This window comes from Schistocerca nitens, chromosome 7, assembly GCF_023898315.1.
Source record: "Schistocerca nitens isolate TAMUIC-IGC-003100 chromosome 7, iqSchNite1.1, whole genome shotgun sequence".
In the NCBI taxonomy this organism is placed as follows: domain Eukaryota; kingdom Metazoa; phylum Arthropoda; class Insecta; order Orthoptera; family Acrididae; genus Schistocerca; species Schistocerca nitens.
The window spans coordinates 228,876,190-228,894,458 of NC_064620.1; the positions used below are offsets into that span (position 1 = coordinate 228,876,190).

Here is an 18,269-nt window from a genome sequence, read left to right on the forward strand (position 1 = left end):
CTGATACATGGACACTGCAACTGCCACAATTATAATTTTTTTTCTATTGTCTCCTTATACAACAGTGTTAATTCTAATTCCCTGGCAGATTAAAAATATGTGCTGGACCGAGACTCTAACTCCGGACCTTTGCCTTTCGCAGGCAAGTGCTCTACCAACTGAGCTACCCAAGCACGACTCGTGCCCCATCCTCACAGCTTTACTTCTGCCAGTACCTCGTCTCCTACCTTCCAAACTTTACAGAAGCTCTCCTGGGAACCTTGCAGAACTAGCCCTCCTGAAAGACAGAATATTGCAGAGACATGGCTCTCTGCAGCGGAGTGTGCACTGACATTAAATATCAGCACACACTCCGCTGCAGGGTGAAAATCTCATTCTGGGAATGTTAATTCTAGTTACATTTGGTAGGAACTGTGCCTTCTTTGAAGTCAAGATTTCCTTCATTCTTCATGAGAGGGCTTTCTTACACACTTCCATCCAAGGAGCACCATGCCTACTTTTTGTTGTTTGGCTCAGTGTAACCCGTTTGTACTATCTTCTTGCAGAAGAGATCCCTGTCATACACGGCTTTGGATATGATTTTTAGTGGTTGCAGCTCTTCTTTGGTATTTCTAAATCAAGGCATTGTGGTTTTTGGGTTTGGAGCACAAAAGTGTAAGATTATACTGGTCAACCTGTTCCCATCCACTCACATGTCAATTCATGTGAAGTGACTGTAATACTGTACACATCTTTTGTGCATGTTTGAGAACTTTTAGCATTCAATTGCAAGATTATTAGTGGCCTCTGTAAAACAATTTACAACAAAAGTTGTTGAAGTTTGTTATACAAAAATTTAAAAGAGTGTAAAAGTCAAACTCTACTGAAAAATTTCTACCCACTCCTCAATCTCATTTACTTCCACACTGTCACTCAAACTGTGAAACTGTCACTGTCATAAAAGCTTCTTAAAACATGGATAGAATAACAGAATAAACGTGAAGTACGTAAATTACTTACAAGAAGACTAGACCAGCCATCTACCCTGACATATTAAAACCATCATCCTTACTGTTTAGAAGATAAGTGTGACATACCAAAATATCGTAAAAGATTTACCACATTCTTATCACCACATCATCTGCTGAAAAACAATTCAGATCTGCAAACAAGCTTCTGTTTTCTTCTCTAAATATTAAACACAATGTGGTGAAATCTATAACATCACAAGCATCACACACTGGAGGGTCCTCTTGTCAAAGCAAGCATCCTGTGACAGTATCCTTGCCATAGATGACTGAGATGACCACCACCACCACCACCACCACCACCACCACCACCACCACCCCAAGAGGAGTAACAATGCAGCCGACCAGTTTGCTTCACCAGCTGCAGCTTCTTGCCCGTCACTACTGGCCACGCTCCATCCCACCAACACAAAACTCTATACCTCAACAGCGAAGTGATGGTCTGTAGGATGACGACACGCACAGCTGTGGGATTTTTGGTACATGCTTCCTGGCTGTCAGGTCTATCAATTCATTCCCATATTTTTGTGTACTCTGGCAATAACAAAAATGACACCTTCCATAACCTTTGTTTGCTAAGTACATTGTCTGGGAGGTTTTAGACTATTTTAACTGCTAGTTACATGTTGTTTATTAATTTACGAGCACTCAAGGAAGTCTAGGCAAATGAAACATTTCTCATCATAAATCTGTATCCAGCTCAGCTGCTTTCAAGCCACATTTAGCTCTGCGTAATATACAGCAAACTCATTATAGGATCTTTGACACACCCATCAAATACCATCACAGGTCCCCTCTTCTTTCTGCCATCCCCATATACAAATACTGCCATACAGCTGTGGTGATCATTAAAAGTTTTATAAAGCACCGACTTAAAAACATATCCAAGATTGCAAAATCCCTACACAAAGAGCACTCTACAAACTGACCAGAAGTTGCCTTCAACTTCAGGTTTGGGTATGCATTTACCCTAGACCAGTTGCCACTTGGTTGAGTTTACAACAGATCCCAGGAAGACTTTTTGCATGTGAACAATTCATTAAAATCTGTTCTATTACAGGGACTGCAATGACTTGGTTTACCAACAGCTTTGGAACAGCATAGCATCTACTTGCCTCAAACACTGTGAGGAGATGTTGCCAAATGGCAAGTGACAGCTCTCCAGCCACTGCACACAGTCTGGAAATGGGGGTTGGTCCTGAGGACATGTGCAAAAAGCTTAGTCCAGTCATTGTGCATAATGTTGCTGGTCTTTAGGTACACAAGCCTTGCTGATCCACAAACAATGCACCAAAAACCTAGCTAGGACCACACAAAATCTTTAGAAAACTGAAGCACTCACACCCTGTCTTTTCTCAAGACCTGTGGCTAAGGCACTCCAAGATGTTCTGTACCTTCAGGTCCCTTACATGAAGTAACCATAAAAATTTTGAATCAAATGAAATGAGGTCTTGGCAACTGGTGAAATGCTAATGACAGAATAGGAGGACTAACAGAAAATTGCAAAATTATTCACAAACACGGAGCACTGCAAAGGACTGCTTACTGTGGATATTATACTGCTACTGGCAATGGTGAAGAGGGACACCATTCTTCCTTAAGGGACACCACTCTCCTGAAATGCACCAGAAAGAACTTCTCCAGCACCTACAATTCACCACGATAGGAAGGACAAAATACAAATAAATTACCCCACTGATGTAAAGGTACTTGTACACTGTGACTCCAGGTAGTGTTTCCTACAACAAAGCATATTCCTATTAAATGTTGTTTCTATCAGAAAGTCTATTATATACCCAAATCCACCAGGATTAGATTATCAATTATGCAGCACAGTGCAGATGTCGGCAGTGAAATGTCGATCTAGGTTGGATACGAGCAACAGCAGAGCAGTATTGAGTAGCTATGATAAGCTCTAAACCACATAATGTCTGTATTATCAAAGGCAGGTATAACTCATTGTGTGCATAACCCTTTTCAGCATGCATTAATCAGATGTCACCCACACACATGAAGATACAAAATTTTAATATTCAATCCACTCTTTTCTTGTATCTGTCAGTGTTATCATGATTTTTTTTTTTTTACATTTGTTTCTTCAATGTAGATGAAAATGATGTTGAAATAGTGGTAGCTCATGTGCTTTGTGTGTCTTTTTCTCTTCACTACGTAGCATCCACTTGCCCACTTTAATCTGCAGGATCATCCTTTCCTCCAAGCAAATGGGACATTTACAACTCGACAGCATGGTTGTAACACAATTAACACACAATGGCACAGATGTATGTAGTCTGTCAGATTAACGGGTACCTATCACGAAAGTGTTGCTTGGCCCTTGCATGTTAGCCTAGTGTGCCCAAAACACTACCATTTAAAATACCTTTGAGTTTATTCATAAAATAACTTTCTGCTACCAGTAACTTTTCTTTTTATTTATATTTTGCACACCATGTTTCAGGAAATGATTCCCATTTTCAAGCACCTTTTTTTTTCTTTTTTTTCCTGTGTTACGCCATTTATTCGTGGTGTGTGTGTGTGTGTGTGTGTGTGTGTGTGTAGCTCCGTTCTTGCGGTCCATTTATACAGAAAATCACAAATATTAAACATCATTCCAAATTTTCAGTCCACAGTATCCAATGAAAGCAAGAAACATACAGAAACAAAATATTTCACCAACAATTTGTAATGGAAAAATTAAAATTCAAAGTTATATACATTCAATGTATTTCAGAAGAACATGACTGCTGAAAGTCAACACAAATGCCACTGTCTTCTGCTGTTAGCCACTGACCTTTTCTAATTTGAAGTACATCAGTCACACCGTCAGCCTACAACACTTCATTTAATGTAAATCCACTAACATGCAATAAGTCAGTAACCCCTTTGCTAAAACCTAGGATGTTGTGTACTTCTTGTCCCCAGTCATTATGCATTCTGCAACAATAGCCTGCTGTGATGCGACTGTTCCTATAACTGAGTCCCATGTCAAAGGAGTTTCACCATCTTAAAACATTTTTGGTATCCCATACAATGCTTTCCGCAGGGAGAGAACTGACAGTTTTTTAGAGTATCTTCTCCTTTTAACTAAAAAATGTTTTTAATTTATGTGCATTCTATTAATCTTATCCTGTCTGATTTTTCTTGGCATGTGTTCTTGTCTGAACTGAAGACATATTGTTAGATTGGATGCTAGTACTACTCAGTGACCCACTAATATCTTTGCAAGTCTCAGATGCAGGTACGGAATTGAGCTGATACGTGCCCCAGAGGTTGCAAGAAAAGTAACTAAGATCCATCCGAACAGCCTGTGGCATACCTCGTGTTGGATGTTTTTAACATTAGTACATGCTGCAAAATCTGGGCAGTTAACCCCCATTTCCAGTGATACACTATATTCCACCATCTCCTGCACAATGATTGCTGTACAATGTGCACAGATTATGGCTAAAGATGACTGCACTCCCTAGCATGCAGACAAGGAACCCACATTTGCCAAACCTGCACCAATACACAAATGGATATGTTCCATGAGGTGACTGCAATTAGGCATGTATCAAAAGACATGCGTGGTCCATTAAGTGTGATAGACACAGCGAGCATTTCATCTTTTTTTATCTTTCGATTTCATTCAATATGTGACTAGCTTCAGAGTCAAGGGAGCCACTACTTTGATCTGTTGGCACTGTTTCGGATACTCAATTAAATCAAAATTAAAATCAAGCTTTATACGCATTGGAGAATGTAGACATTTCATCCCTTTGTTGAAACCATTATATGAGTCATATGTCAGGTGCAGTTCTCTTCAGACTTCAAATGTCCTCATTCTGTATGTGAGCAAGCTATGGTGTTGCAAAATTACACATATGTTTGTGGCAATTGTAATATCAAGAAAAAACTGTAAAATTATGAATCTAAACTCTCAAAATATGTAATGAAAGTGCTCCAGCAAGAGGTTTTTAAGACTGGAGAGCAACATTACAGCTCTTAATTGGAAAAATTAGCTACATTAAATTCAGTCAGTGAAGTGTCATGAAAATTGAAACAAGCCAGTGTTAGTATACCTTGCTGATGAAAATTGAAACAAGCCAGTGTTAGTATACCTTGCTGAATCAATGTTCTCACAATCAGTATGAAACTGACTCGGTCAAAATATAGTATGCAACAACGGGGAGCTGCTGTACCACAAAATGTGACCACAACATAAAATGACTGCCATCTCCTCTGCAGGGGTGCAATACACAGTACTGCAATGTCCATAGTGTTAGCTTGATGATGGAGCACTGCAATAGCAATCAACTTCTGTGCACCAATGTTTTGAAATCCACTGGTGCACAACGAACTTTTGACAAGCACACATTCCACTGTGTGGGATAATACTGCCGCAACAGTTTGTTGCGAAAGCTTGAATTTTGTGTGTATGTTTGTGTTTGTGTGTCTGTCGACCTGCCAGCACTTTCATTTGGCAAGTCACATCATCTTTGTTTTTTTATATATATATATATATATATATATATATATATATATATATACAGAGGGAAACATTCCACGTGGAAAAAATATATCTAAAAAGAAAGATGATGAGACTTACCAAACAAAAACGCTGGCAGGTCGATAGACACACAAACAAACACAAATATACACACAAAATTCAAGCTTTCGCAACAAACTGTTGCCTCATCAGGAAAGAGGGAAGGAGAGGGAAAGACGAAAGGATGTGGGTTTTAAGGGAGAGGGTAAGGAGTCATTCCAATCCCGGGAGCGGAAAGACTTACCTTAGGGGGAAAAAAGGACAGGTATACACTCGCACACACACACATATCCATCCACACATACATACAGACACAAGCAGACATATTTAAAGACAAAGAGTTTGGGCAGAGATGTCAGTCGAGGCGGAAGTGAAGAGGCAAAGATGATGTTGAATGACAGGTGAGGTAAGAGTGGCGGCAACTTGAAATTAGCGGAGATTGAGGCCTGGTGGGTAACGGGAAGAGAGGATATATTGAAGAGCAAGTTCCCATCTCCGGAGTTCGGATAGGTTGGTGTTGGTGGGAAGTATCCAGATAACCCGGACGGTGTAACACTGTGCCAAGATGTGCTGGCCGTGCACCAAGGCATGTTTAGCCACAGGGTGATCCTCATTAACAACAAACACTGTCTGCCTGTGTCCATTCATGCGAATGGACAGTTTGTTGCTGGTCATTCCCACATAGAATGCGCATCACAGTGTAGGCAGGTCAGTTGGTAAATCACGTGGGTGCTTTCACATGTGGCTCTGCCTTTGATCGTGTACACCTTCCGGGTTACAGGACTGGAGTAGGTGGTGGTGGGAGGGTGCATGGGACAGGTTTTACACCGGGGGCGGTTACAAGGACAGGAGGCAGAGGGTAGGGAAGGTGGTTTGGGGATTTCATAGGGATGAACTAACAGGTTACGAAGGTTAGGTGGACGGCGGAAAGACACTCTTGGTGGAGTGGGGAGGATTTCATGAAGGATGGATCTCATTTCAGGGCAGGATTTGAGGAAGTCGTATCCCTGCTGGAGAGCCACATTCAGAGTCTGGTCCAGTCCCGGAAAGTATCCTGTCACAAGTGGGGTACTTTTGTGGTTCTTCTGTGGGGGATTCTGGGTTCGAGGGGATGAGGGAGTGGCTCTGGTTATTTGCTTCTGCACCAGGTCGGGAGGGTAGTTGCGAGATGCGAAAGCTGTTGTCAGGTTGTTGGTGTAATGGTTCAGGGATTCCGGACTGGAGCAGATTCGTTTGCCACGAAGACCTAGGCTGTAGGGAAGGGACCGTTTGATGTGGAATGGGTGGCAGCTGTCATAATGCAGGTACTGTTGCTTGTTGGTGGGTTTGATGTGGACGGACGTGTGAAGCTGGCCATTGGACAGGTGGAGGTCAACGTCAAGGAAAGTGGCATGGAATTTGGAATAGGACCAGGTGAATCTGATGGAACCAAAGGAGTTGAGGTTGGAGAGGAAATTCTGAAGTTCTTCTTCACTGTGAGTCCAGATCATGAAGATGTCATCAATAAATCTGTACCAAACTTTGGGTTGGCAGGCCTGGGTAACCAAGAAGGCTTCCTCTAAGCGACCCATGAATAGGTTGGCATACGAGGGGGCCATCCTGGTACCCATGGCTGTTCCCTTTAATTGTTGGTATGTCTGGCCTACAAAAGTGAAGAAGTTGTGGGTCAGGATGAACTGGCTAAGGTGATGAGGAAAGAGGTTTTAGGTAGGGTGGCAGGTGATCGGCGTGAAAGGAAGTGCTCCATCGCAGCGAGGCCCTGGACGTGCGGAATATTTGTGTGTAAGGAAGTGGCATCAATGGTTACAAGGATGGTTTCCAGGGGTAACAGATTGGGTAAGGATTCCAGGCGTTCGAGAAAGTGGTTGGTGTCTTTGATGAAGGATGGGAGACTGCATGTAATGGGTTGAAGGTGTTGATCTACGTAGGCAGAGATCCGTTCTGTGGGGGCTTGGTAACCAGCTACAATGGGGCGGCCAGGATGATTGGGTTTGTGGATTTTAGGAAGAATGTAGAAGGTAGGGGTGCGGGGTGTCGGTGGGGTCAGGAGGTTGATGGAGTCAGGTGAAAGGTTTTGCAGGGGCCTAAGGTTCTGAGGATTCCTTGAAGCTCCGCCTGGACATCGGGAATGGGGTTACCTTGGCAAACTTTGTATGTGGTGTTGTGCATTTATGTGCATTCTATTAATCTTATCCTGTCTGATTTTTCTTGGCATGTGTTCTTGTCTGAACTGAAGACATATTGTTAGATTGGATGCTAGTACTACTCAGTGACCCACTAATATCTTTGCAAGTCTCAGATGCAGGTACGGAATTGAGCTGATACGTGCCCCAGAGGTTGCAAGAAAAGTAACTAAGATCCATCCGAACAGCCTGTGGCATACCTCGTGTTGGATGTTTTTAACATTAGTACATGCTGCAAAATCTGGGCAGTTAACCCCCATTTCCAGTGATACACTATATTCCACCATCTCCTGCACAATGATTGCTGTACAATGTGCACAGATTATGGCTAAAGATGACTGCACTCCCTAGCATGCAGACAAGGAACCCACATTTGCCAAACCTGCACCAATACACAAATGGATATGTTCCATGAGGTGACTGCAATTAGGCATGTATCAAAAGACATGCGTGGTCCATTAAGTGTGATAGACACAGCGAGCATTTCATCTTTTTTTATCTTTCGATTTCATTCAATATGTGACTAGCTTCAGAGTCAAGGGAGCCACTACTTTGATCTGTTGGCACTGTTTCGGATACTCAATTAAATCAAAATTAAAATCAAGCTTTATACGCATTGGAGAATGTAGACATTTCATCCCTTTGTTGAAACCATTATATGAGTCATATGTCAGGTGCAGTTCTCTTCAGACTTCAAATGTCCTCATTCTGTATGTGAGCAAGCTATGGTGTTGCAAAATTACACATATGTTTGTATATATATATATGTTTGTATATATATATATATATATATATATGCCTGGACGTGCGGAATATTTGTGTGTAAGGAAGTGGCATCAATGGTTACAAGGATGGTTTCCAGGGGTAACAGATTGGGTAAGGATTCCAGGCGTTCGAGAAAGTGGTTGGTGTCTTTGATGAAGGATGGGAGACTGCATGTAATGGGTTGAAGGTGTTGATCTACGTAGGCAGAGATCCGTTCTGTGGGGGCTTGGTAACCAGCTACAATGGGGCGGCCAGGATGATTGGGTTTGTGGATTTTAGGAAGAATGTAGAAGGTAGGGGTGCGGGGTGTCGGTGGGGTCAGGAGGTTGATGGAGTCAGGTGAAAGGTTTTGCAGGGGCCTAAGGTTCTGAGGATTCCTTGAAGCTCCGCCTGGACATCGGGAATGGGGTTACCTTGGCAAACTTTGTATGTGGTGTTGTCTGAAAGCTGACGCAGTCCCTCAGCCACATACTCCCGACGATCAAGTACCACGGTCGTGGAACACTTGTCCGACGGAAGAATGACGATGGATCGGTCAGCCTTCAGATCACGGATAGCCTGGGCTTCAGCAGTGGTGATGCTGGGAGTAGGATTAAGGTTTTTTTAAGAAGGATTGAGATGCAAGGCTGGAAGTCAGAAATTCCTGGAAGGTTTGGAGAGGGTGATTTTGAGGAAGAGGAGGTGGGTCCCGCTGCGACGGAGGACGGAACTGTTCCAGGCAGGGTTCAATTTGGATGGTGTCTTGGGGAGTTGGATCATTAGGAGTAGGATTAGGATCATTTTCCTTCGTGGCAAAGTGATATTTCCAGCAGAGAGTACGAGTGTAGGACAGTAAATCTTTGACGAGGGCTGTTTGGTTGAATCTGGGAGTGGGGCTGAAGGTGAGGCCTTTGGATAGGACAGAGGTTTCAGATTGGGAGAGAGGTTTGGAGGAAAGGTTAACTACTGAATTAGGGTGTTGTGGTTCCAGATTGTGTTGATTGGAATTTTGAGGTTTTGGAGGGAGTGGAGCTGGAAGTGGGAGATTGAGTAGATGGGAGAGACTGGGTTGGTGTGCAATGAGAGGAGGTTGAGGTTTGCAGGAAAGGTTGTGAAGGGTGAGTGAGTTGCCTTTCCGAAGGTGGGAAACCAGGAGATTGTATAGTTTTTTGAGGTGGAGGGTGGCATGCTGTTCTAATTTATGGTTGGCCTGTAGGAGGATGCTCTGAACAGCCGGTGTGGATGTGGGAGAGGAAAGATTAAGGACTTTTATTAAGGATAGGAGTTGACGGGTGTGTTCATTGGCTGAGTTGATGTGTAGGTGAAGGATTAGGTGGGTGAGGGCAATGGATTGTTCAGTTTGGAACTGGTATAGGGACTGATGGAAAGAAGGGTTGCAGCCAGAGATGGAAACTTTAAGTGTGAGGCCTTTGGGGGTAATGCCAAATGTCAGACAAGCCTGAGAAAATAGAATATGGGAGCGTAATCTGGCTAGGGCGAAGGCATGTTTGCGGAGGGAATGTAAATAAAACTTAATGGGGTCGTTGTGGGGGTGACATGGTATTAGAAGGTGGAAAGTGTAACATGAGGCTGAAATGAAAATAAAAATATATGGGGAGAGATAAAGGTGGACTGGAAAGTAACTGGAGATCTGGTGTGAAAAAAGGTGAGAAGGTGTTGGTTACAGCTGGGCTATGTTGGACTTGGGTTGGTAGACAACGATGTGCACAAAGTTTAGGTGGTTGTGTTGCCGCCAAAACACGTTAAAGGACGGAGAAATTCGGGAAAATTTCTAAAAAACTGCGTGTAATATATTAAAAGGAGTGGTTTTGTGGTGGCAGATTATGAAAATGAGGCTAACAATTGTCTGACGAAGAAATAATGATGTTCAAACCTGTGTGAAGTGGATAAAAATTATCAGTGATGTGGGAAAAACGGAAATGGAAATAAAGCGAAAGTTATTAGAACTAGCCGAAATGGTTGTTTAAAAGGTGAAAGGAACTGTTTGTGAACTAGAAATGGTGGATTTTATAGCAGCGGTAGTGTTGAAAGCGGTAAAAAAATTTTTTTGGTTACAGTTTGGAAGTGGGTTACGTATTATTAAGTATATATAGGCCGGATAAAATTGTATAGCAGATTACGGTAAAAAGGAGAAGGTGAATACAAAGTGAAACTACTGGCAAAAACAGAAAGAGAAAATAAGACGACAGAAAAGATTTCGAAATGCAACAGTGACAATAACAAACGTAATTGTTGGGTTCAAATTACTGATATCAATATAATATAAGGAAACATTCCACGTGGGAAAAATATATCTAAAAACAAAGATGATGTGACTTACCGAACAAAAGCGCTGGCAGGTCGATAGACACACAAACACACACACAAAATTCAAGCTTTCGCAACAAACTGTTGCCTCATCAGGAAAGAGGGGAAGGAGAGGGAAAGACGAAAGGATGTGGGTTTTAAGGGAGAGGGTAAGGAGTCATTCCAATCCCGGGAGCGGGAAGACTTACCTTAGGGGGAAAAAAGGACAGGTATACACTCGCGCGCCCACACACACACACACACACACACACACACACACACACACACACACACACACACACACACATCCATCCACACATATATACAGGCACAAGCAGACATATTTAAAGACAAAGAGTTTGGGCAGAGATGTCAGTCGAGGCGGAAGTGAAGAGGCAAAGATGATGTTGAATGACAGGTGAGGTATGAGTGGCGGCAACTTGCAATTAGCGGAGATTGAGGCCTGGTGGGTAACGGGAAGAGAGGATATATTGAAGAGCAAGTTCCCATCTCCGGAGTTCGCATAGGTTGGTGTTGGTGGGAAGTATCCAGATAACCCAGTCGGTGTAACACTGTGCACGGCCAGCACATCTTGGCACAGTATTACACCGTCCGGGTTATCTGGATACTTACCACCAACATCAACCTATCCGAACTCCGGAGATTGGAACTTGCTCTTCAATATATCCTCTCTTCCCGTTACCCACCAGGCCTCAACCTCAGCTAATTTCAAGTTGCCGCCACTCATACCTCACCTGTCATTCAACTTCTTTGCCTCTTCACTTCCGCCTCGACTGACATCTCTGCCCAAACTCTTTGTCTTTAAATATGTCTGCTTGTGTCTGTATATGTGTGTGTGTGTGTGTGTGTGTGTGTGTGTGTGTGTGTGTGTGTGTGTGTGTGTGGTGTGTGGACGCGCGCGCGTATACCTGCCCTTTTTTCCACCTAAGGTAAGTCTTTCCGCTCCCGGGATTGGAATGACTCCTTACCCTCTCCCTTAAAACCCACATCCTTTCGTCTTTCCCTCTCCTTCCCCCTCTTTCCTGATGAGGCAACAGTTTGTTGCGAAAGCTTGAATTTTGTGTGTGTGTTTGTGTGTCTATCGACCTGCCAGCGCTTTTGTTCGGTAAGTCACATCATCTTTGTTTTTAGATATATTTTTCCCACGTGGAATGGTTCCCTCTATTATATATATGATATTAATATAACAGAGGGAAACATTCCACGTGTATAAAAAGTGGTAACAATGTCAACATATGCCAGTAAATGCAAAAACATACAAAAATGACACAAGAATGTTTCACTCTAACAATGAAATGAAACTAGCGCTAGAACAGTGAAAACTAGGTGGCTTCGGGTGGGTACAAACTAAATAAATAACACAAAACACCATACCATCCCAAAACAAATATCATTAAAAAATCTCAACTTACAACATAACACTGCAGCCACAAACACAACAGGAATCTTACACTTCACTTGACTTATACAGCTCAAACAAAGCCCACAATACCAAAAAACCGACATCCGCAATTCCGAAAAGCAGAATCGGACATTTCCCTTTGACATATATACCTCAACCAAAGTCTACAATATGAAAAAACCAACACCTAAAACTCTGTAAAGTGGAACCCGACACTTCCTTTGACCTATATAGCTCCAACACAGCTCCTGATGCTTACTGGGAAAAAAGAAGGGAAAAAAATTTCACACCTACATAACTCACTGGAACCAAATTACCAAAAACCAAAACAAGAATTACTCACCAACAAAAGCTTCTGACAAAACCATCTAGGTTCGCCACACACACACACAAAAGAGGAGGGAGGAGGTGGAGGAAAACACCCATTGTAATTCACTGAAAACAAAGTAAACACTTCGAAATCCATGTTACAGCACAGACTACCCACTCAACTGAACCCATGCTATCATAGTAATAAACAAGACTCAAATTAACCCAATACCATACGTTAAACTCAATACATCAACATGACATCTACAAACATGAACCAACTCAAAAACAATGCACCACACAAAACACATTTAAGTCACTGGTCAGAGCAGACAGGTAGAATCAGATGCTTCCAATGACCCCTGTGTCTCTCCACTTGGCATTCTAATTTCTGCTTTATACTTACCAAAGTAGGATTTGTGTTGTTACTTGAACTTTTGCACTTAAAACTACTGTTTGCATCAGCACTTAATACAATTGCTTCAACTCTTTGCTATGAAATAATATGTTATTGACCTGTTACTACATTATTGGATATTTACAATCAGTTGTTGTTGTGCTCTCTTGCATTCCCATTAGATTCCACAATAAACACAGACAAAATTGCACTATTTTTTGAGTCTTACTCCAATGTTTTGTGATAAGAAAGTCTTGCAGAATTGCAAATAATCTACCCACAATCTAACCCAAATATAGTTAGGGCTCTACAAAATTACATTAAAATCCTAAAATTATGTACATTTAATCAGTGCCTTAGGACTATTGATTTAAGGTACTTCACCAATGATGTGGCCAAGAATGTAAGAAATGTGTAGTGAGGCAACAGAGTCCCAACTGCCAGAAACTACTACATACTGTACCCTGATTAGTAATCACCTTAGTACTTATAAATGATCACAATAAAATAACAGACAAGGTGTTAAATTAGAAGTAGCTGTTTTCCAAATTTTGTTAAGTAGCTGCTCTTTATCTCCTAATGCTTGCTCCATGTTGAGAACACTACACTTCTGTTACAAGTTATCAACATACTGCAATAATTTCAACAACTCAAACAAAATGCTGGTGAGGCCCCTGTATATGTTCAGCATGCAAATAAAATTAGATCTCTAACAAATATGTTTCTCTTTTTAAAAATCTCATTATGTGGATTTCCTCCCATGCCTTTGCGTCAGCAGAAATGCTTCACTTTTCTGTGCATGTACAGAACATTCAGAAACATTTGCAAGTGTTTTCACTACAAATTTCTGGAAACCTATGACCAAGCAATCTGTGTCAATACCTACCAACACAGGGGTAGGATTTAACATTCCAGTTTTACTCGTCATTGCACATGGTGTCCCAGGAGGAATGGTCAATATTCAGGGACAAGACAGAGACAGTCATTCAAAGCAATACACACACACACACACACACACACACACACACACACACACACACACACACCTTAAAAAGCTATGAGCACTTTACCATCTTCATTGCTGAGAAATATCTCTCTTTTGATGAACAAATGCTCATAACTCTTAAGGTACACATTTGAGATCCATATTTACTAGGCATTTTTGCTTCAAGTAATCGGTCCTGCCATGTCGCTGAATACTGAATTTCTCCTGTGGCACCTTGTATACCTAGCACCCATTTTCTATAACTTTTTGGTAAATGTTTCTATTTATGATTTTAGCGTTCATATTTTGGAGACTGAATTATCAAAAATATGATAACAAGCCTACAACTTTAGAGGAGGATACTTGTAATCAACAGCATCAGTGACAGTGGCTTTGCTCAAAATATGATAACAAGCCTACAACTTTCGAGGAGGATACTTGTAATCAACAGCATCAGTGACAGTGGCTTTGCTCGTTTCGAAGCACTGAGTACAAGCTCACTTGCTATTGGAATACATTTCCAAAATCACACTGCATCTCTCATACTATTGATAAGCTACTTTCCATCTCACTAAGGTTGTAAGTGTCTTTTCCTACACAAATGTTTAATCGCAATTGTATGCAGACAATGTTTACAATATGTGTGTAGCACATATCTTTTACTTCATAAAATAAATTTGTACTAAGACATGTCTATTTAAGCTAGGACAAAGTAGTTCCAAATTAAACCACTAACCTTTCAACAACTTCCTTGGTAACACACCATCTGTGTTTTGGTTTTGTTTTGTGGAGTACTGGCGGTGTCACTTTACCATCCTCCTCTTCACTAGAATCACTATCAGGCCCATCAGTTGGCACAGAGCCTGCACTGTTACTTCTGCTTCTTGAGCGGCGGCGGCGTGGCCTCAGTTCTTCTCGAGGTTCAGAATGGATAGAATCATCTGCTCCCAAATCAATTATATCAATTTCATCTGGTAATGGTCGTTCTCGTTCTTGTTCCTCATCGTTAGGTCGAGCAGGGGTTTCGTTCACAGCCTCTTCTGTTGCATTGTTGGAATTTTCTTCATCAGAACTCAACGGAGAACTTCTCTTTCGGTAGCATCGAGTTTTTGATTTCGGCTTTAATTTTGGAAACTCTGGATAGTCAAAATCTGGGAAGCCACGGAAGCCAGATGAATCGTCGTCTTCGTCACCATTGCCGTTCTTCTCTCCATTACCTTCATTTTCTTCTTTGTGTTGCACTTCCACTTTATTAGATGCATTGTCATCGGAACTGTTTTCGGATTTTTCGACTGAAATTCCGCTATCATCTTTTTCCATGTGTCTTCTCGCTTTGGCCGAAGTTTCATTTGATTCAGAGCCTGCGGGTGGAGGGCTTTCAGGACTGTCTCCTGGGGAATTTGTAGTGATTTCACGTTCAGCATCTTTATCATCGACTTCCATACCTTCCTGTGAAGTATGGGGGTCCATCATTCGTCGTTATCGAAATTAAAGGTAGTCCAACCAGTTACCTGACTACCTACAATGAAACGAAAATTGCCGAATTAAAACCTATTTTTTAAAGATAGGAACAAATGGTTTGCAGTGGTTGTCATCGGAAATGAGATTATATTCGTACTTTACAAGACTTACTAAAGAAAATATAAACGGAAAAGCTGCACCGGCACAAAACAATGAAATAAAAAAATTAGGATGAAATAATCTATTTTGCGTCTTATGTCAGACATGTCTTCATTCCGAAAATAGAAACTCTCCATACGTCAACAGCGACAGCAACGGTTTTCGTAAAAATAACACTCACCTCTGTAGTTACTTCATTGCTTATTACAGGCAATGGAGGGCATTTTTACCAAACTGGCGACAGAAAACAAACCACACTTCATCCTGTCTCTCCCATATTCGACTTTCAGCCGTTTCGCAGCAGCTGATCAACGCCACCTCTGTATACCACCTCAAACTTAATTTAATCGAGATCGATTTTCAGATGTGTTCTTGTCCTAGGAAAGAAAATGAAAATTCGATATACACAAATGAAGACACCTGACTGTCCATGTAATTGATCATTCGATTTTGTACCGACTGCTTTCGGAAATACAGCTTGTAACATTTGGTGGCTCCACTGTTGCAATTGATTACAAAAAAAAAGTACAACGGGTTTATGAATTTGCGTATCAAGTATCAAATGTTACTTGTTACATCTTGGTACAGCTAGTTAAATCACCTCAACGTTTCTTTCACCCGTAGAACAACAAATATTCATAAAACTGCTATGCCTCACACGGTAGACTCGGCGGCTGTGTTGTTTTGTCGACCCATTACGTGTGTCAACTGTTTCTAAATGTTAATGATCGATTGTGGCTTCGTTATAAAGTTCGATAGTTGGAAATCGCAATTGTTGCAGTGCGATATTCGAATCAGACACATACAGCACTTGAGCACTGTGCCTCCTGGAAATAAATTAATAACAATTTGGCGACCTTATAAACGTTGTCGAAAGTGGGCTAACGACTAGAGAACCGTGAAAAGTTACTTGCCGTATTTCAAAAATTCCATTTAGAGAAATATTAATTATTGCAATAAATGCTGCTAACGAAATTATGACTTCAAACACAGTGTCAAAGTAAGGAAACGCGAAAATACAAATCCCACAGTCCCTTGTGAGCTGAGTTATATTTTAGTAACATTAAGTTATAACGAAATACAATTATCTACCTTATAGATAATTTTGTATTGTTGCAGTTGTCAAAAATTTGCAAGAATGGTATGGGTTAGCAAAACATTTTTATGTTAGTTTTAGTATGGATGATTTCCCCTTATGAATGCTCGAAACTTCCAAATGAGTGCGTGGTTCTATTATATCGCCCAATATAAATTTAAAAGCAGTAGATTTTTGAAGGACTTACGAAAAAGGCACATGGATACTAATAAGAAAATTTACAATCACAAGGGTGTCATATTAATCTTGGTGAAGATCATACCAAAAATATAAGTACATTAACTCCTATATTGTGTTTGTCAAGTTATACACCTCTGCTGGCTACTTCTGTAAAGTATACTGACAATAAATTTGCATATTTGTAATCCACTCATACTGATAATTATGGTAATGATTTCCAGATTACTTTATACATGTATATTAGTGGGAAAATGAATTATGAAAACAGTCTATCTTCCACCTCCTCCTCACCACATGCGGTACTGCTGCGACACGTAAAAACAAGCAAACATTTTAACCGATACAACTATGGGTTCCTGGTGAAACATTGTATAATGAATAATGTAATCAAAACACATTTCTGTCTAATTTCACATCATATGATGTGTATTTGTTTTGTGGAAGCCTCACAACTGATTCCAGATACAGTATCCAAGCAAAGATGAATATATCAGCTCCCTTAATCTGTTGCTTCTCAAGTTAAACTAAAAGATGCCTCTGCTGATTATTTCAATTGTGGAACAGTTACATCTGTATTGTACAAACTCATAACAAAATTTAGTGTAACACAAACTGGTGAAGAGCCACGTACATAGGAACCACAACATTGGTTACATTAGGCCTAATGGGTTTTGTGTGGTTACCTTTTTATGAATGGTGGCCCCAAGGTTCAAAACCATTATCAGCTTAACCCATTGTCAAAGTTACAACAAATCTAGTAAGGATGAATAGTTGTAGTGAATATGGGGATACACAATCTCCTCCTTTTTTTATCCAGTCAATGTGTTCAGCAGAGGATGAATCTGGCTTCTTTAGTCTCCAGTTTCTGTGGTGTTCTCTGAGCAGACAGCCCAGTCCGTCCTATGAAACGACTGACAATTTTGGCATACGATCTGAATTTCTTAGAAGAGAACCACTGGAAAAACATTTTGTGTATTGACACAGACATGTTGATAATATTCTTTGTATGCAGGAAATTTCCACTACACAACCCCAGAAGCTATTAGGAAATACAAGTCAGTGGCAGATTAACATGAAGTCTTCTTGAGATGTGGGAAGGGAAAGGAGATGGTGGATCATATGGTGGAACGCTGCATGTTCATATGGTATTGGGTGCAGAGAGGAAGCTGGGACGAACATCTTGGTAAAGGAATCTTTATGAAAAATTTTAAATTTATGGTTCCGTCTTTTCTTCTCAACCCGTCCTGTACACCACCCTTGATCTGGGGTTCTGGTGTCTTTTTCCATAACTCTGCCCATTTTCTAAATCTCACCAGTTCTTATCCTTCATCCCTCTTCCTTCCCCTTTGAACCTTCTGCCAGAAGAATGTGCCACTGGCTTCAAAAGCTTGCACGTTTTCTTAACTTTTGTATGTGTTTTCTCCTGCTGCCATTTTAGTTAGTAGTTTTTTTATCTATCCATTTATGTTATATTACCATAAAGGCTAGTA

The 18,269-nt window shown here is 41.0% G+C and overlaps 1 protein-coding gene across 3 annotated transcripts in view; it reads right to left on the reverse strand.

Moving 5' to 3' along the window:
• The window catches only part of LOC126194790 (DDB1- and CUL4-associated factor 8-like), a 145,281-nt gene extending 129,053 nt beyond the window's left edge, over nt 1-16,228 (reverse strand). Inside the window, exons 1-4 of one of the 3 annotated variants that reach the window (XM_049933094.1) lie at nt 16,105-16,123; nt 15,964-16,002; nt 15,685-15,880; nt 14,620-15,402 (exon numbers count right to left, since the gene is read on the reverse strand). In XM_049933094.1, the coding sequence (XP_049789051.1) occupies nt 14,620-15,356 (737 nt within the window). In that variant the 5' untranslated portion in view covers nt 15,357-15,402; nt 15,685-15,880; nt 15,964-16,002; nt 16,105-16,123. Of the gene's footprint in view, nt 1-14,619; nt 15,403-15,684; nt 15,881-15,963 lie in introns of all 3 variants that reach the window. The other 2 variants (XM_049933093.1, XM_049933092.1) reach the window with 2 other exon arrangements.
• Nucleotides 16,229-18,269: the final 2,041 nt, after the last annotated feature.